At 45.7% G+C, this 1865-nt stretch overlaps 1 protein-coding gene across 3 annotated transcripts in view; it reads right to left on the bottom strand.

Moving 5' to 3' along the window:
• The window catches only part of KLHL8 (kelch-like family member 8), an 11219-nt gene extending 10441 nt beyond the window's left edge, over positions 1-778 (bottom strand). For 2 of the 3 annotated variants that reach the window (XM_009083413.1, XM_009083414.1), the window contains exon 1: positions 468-674. In XM_009083413.1, the coding sequence (XP_009081661.1) occupies positions 468-674 (207 nt within the window). Of the gene's footprint in view, positions 1-467 lie in introns of all 3 variants that reach the window. The other variant, XM_009083412.1, reaches the window with a different exon arrangement.
• Positions 779-1865: the final 1087 nt, after the last annotated feature.

Here is a 1865-nt window from a genome sequence, read left to right as displayed (position 1 = left end):
AGATGGGGAAAAGGTGGATGGTTCAGTGTGGTTAAATCACATCACCCCGGAAGGAACAAGTCAGACCTACCAAATGAACAAAAAGCAAACCGACAGGAGCAAAGCAGATGGTATGCATCTATCACTCTCCTTCTTCTAACACTGTTCATATGACAGCAGAAGTACAGTAGGTGGAATTCCAGGATTTAATTGGAGCAGAGAAAGTCTCCCTGTGTGCTCCCATGGCTTATCACTCTCCCAGCATCAACACTCCAACTAACTACAGCACTGATGCACAAAGATGGGACTAGCTGGTCTGCTATATCAGGGAAAGCTTCCAGGCCATTCTCACCTTCAGACGATTTTATTCTGCCCATCATCCCACCCTCTAATGAAATCCTTCTCCTGAATTAAGTGGCTTTACTACGTTACTCAAATCTGCTTCATTTTCAGCCCCTGGATGTTACATGCAATGGAACAAACATCACCTTCAGCGTAACGTCGCAGAGCTCTCCAGCTTCAAAGAAGTGAAGAAGAGAGCTGTGAAAATCCTTCCAAGCCTCATTTGCCTCAAAGACAAAGACATCAACTTCAGCATCACTGCTGGAAACCCTAGCTTGCTGCTGCTGCTGCCGCCGCTTTCCCTTCATCAGATGTTGCTTTGCCTGCTCAGGGACCATGGATTCTGAAGCCATTGGCTGCTCCTTCTCTCACTGCGTGGATCTTCAAAGCTCCTGCCAAGACAAAATCCAGCCCATCAGGAGTTAAGGCCTAAAGTGCAGTTCTGTTCATCTTCCTGATTTAAAAAAAAAAAAAAACAACCCACAAAAAAGAGAAGAAAATGAGGCATTAGGTAATGTTAGCACATCAGACTTTGATTACATGTGATAAATACTACCTGGGACCTTACTTGGGGGTGGTGAGAGGAGAAGAGGAAAAATAAGAGCCACAGTCAAGAATCCTATGTCAGTAGCTTCAGGAAAAGCCACTGTTTCTGGGCTTGTTGCCCACACTTCCTGAAAAAGACATGAAAAAGAAAAGGCAAAGATGTATCACAGAATCAGAGAATGGTTTGGGTTGGAAGGGACCTTAAAGATCACCTAGTGCCAACTCCTGTGTCGTGGGCAGGGACAACTCCCACCAGAGCTCCCATCAAAGCTCCATCCAACCTGGCTGTGAACACTGCCAGGCTTGGGGCAGCCACAGCCTCCCTGGGCAACCTGGGACAGTGTCTCACCACCCTCACAGGGAAAACTTCGGCCTAACATCTAATCTAAATCTCTTCTCTTTCCATTTAAAACTGGTCTCCCTTGCCCTGTGGATCTCTGTCCTTGTAAGAAGTCACCCTCTCTCTTTTTTTACAAGCTCCCTTTAGGTACTGGAAGGTACTCAAGAGTAATTGAGTAGCATGTTCCTCTCTTACACTGGCTTGCTTTGGTTTTCTTGAGTTTTAGTTCACGTATGATGAATTCATTCTTCACTCTATGCTAAGAGTTGGCAATTGCTACAGTTCAGTGATTTCTGCTCATGGACTGTGCTGTTGAAGGAAGAGCACTGACCAAAGGAACAAAACATTCTTCTCCAGTAAAAATTTAAGTCACGTGTCTGGGAGCAGAACTGATTTTCCTCTGGGATATTTTGACAGGATCTTACTAAATCTACAACTCTTTACGCATCAGTGCTGGAGAAAAAGGAGGAAGTGACCTGAGGCAGTTGCACTCATTTCTGCTGCAGGTCACAGGGCTGTTGGCAGCTTGAAGCAGGAACAAACAAGCCTAGGATATGGGGGCTGGACCAGATGACCCACTGTGGTCCCTTCCACCCGAACTGATTCTGTGATTCTGTGATATTTCCCTGTGGAGCTTTCAGCAAGGTAAGTATTCTTC

Source organism: Acanthisitta chloris, unplaced genomic scaffold (genome assembly GCF_000695815.1).
Source record: "Acanthisitta chloris isolate BGI_N310 unplaced genomic scaffold, ASM69581v1 scaffold4961, whole genome shotgun sequence".
Classification (NCBI taxonomy): Eukaryota; Metazoa; Chordata; class Aves; order Passeriformes; family Acanthisittidae; genus Acanthisitta; species Acanthisitta chloris.
The sequence above is the reverse complement of the archived record's forward strand: the minus strand, read 5'-3'. Positions and strand labels throughout refer to the sequence as shown.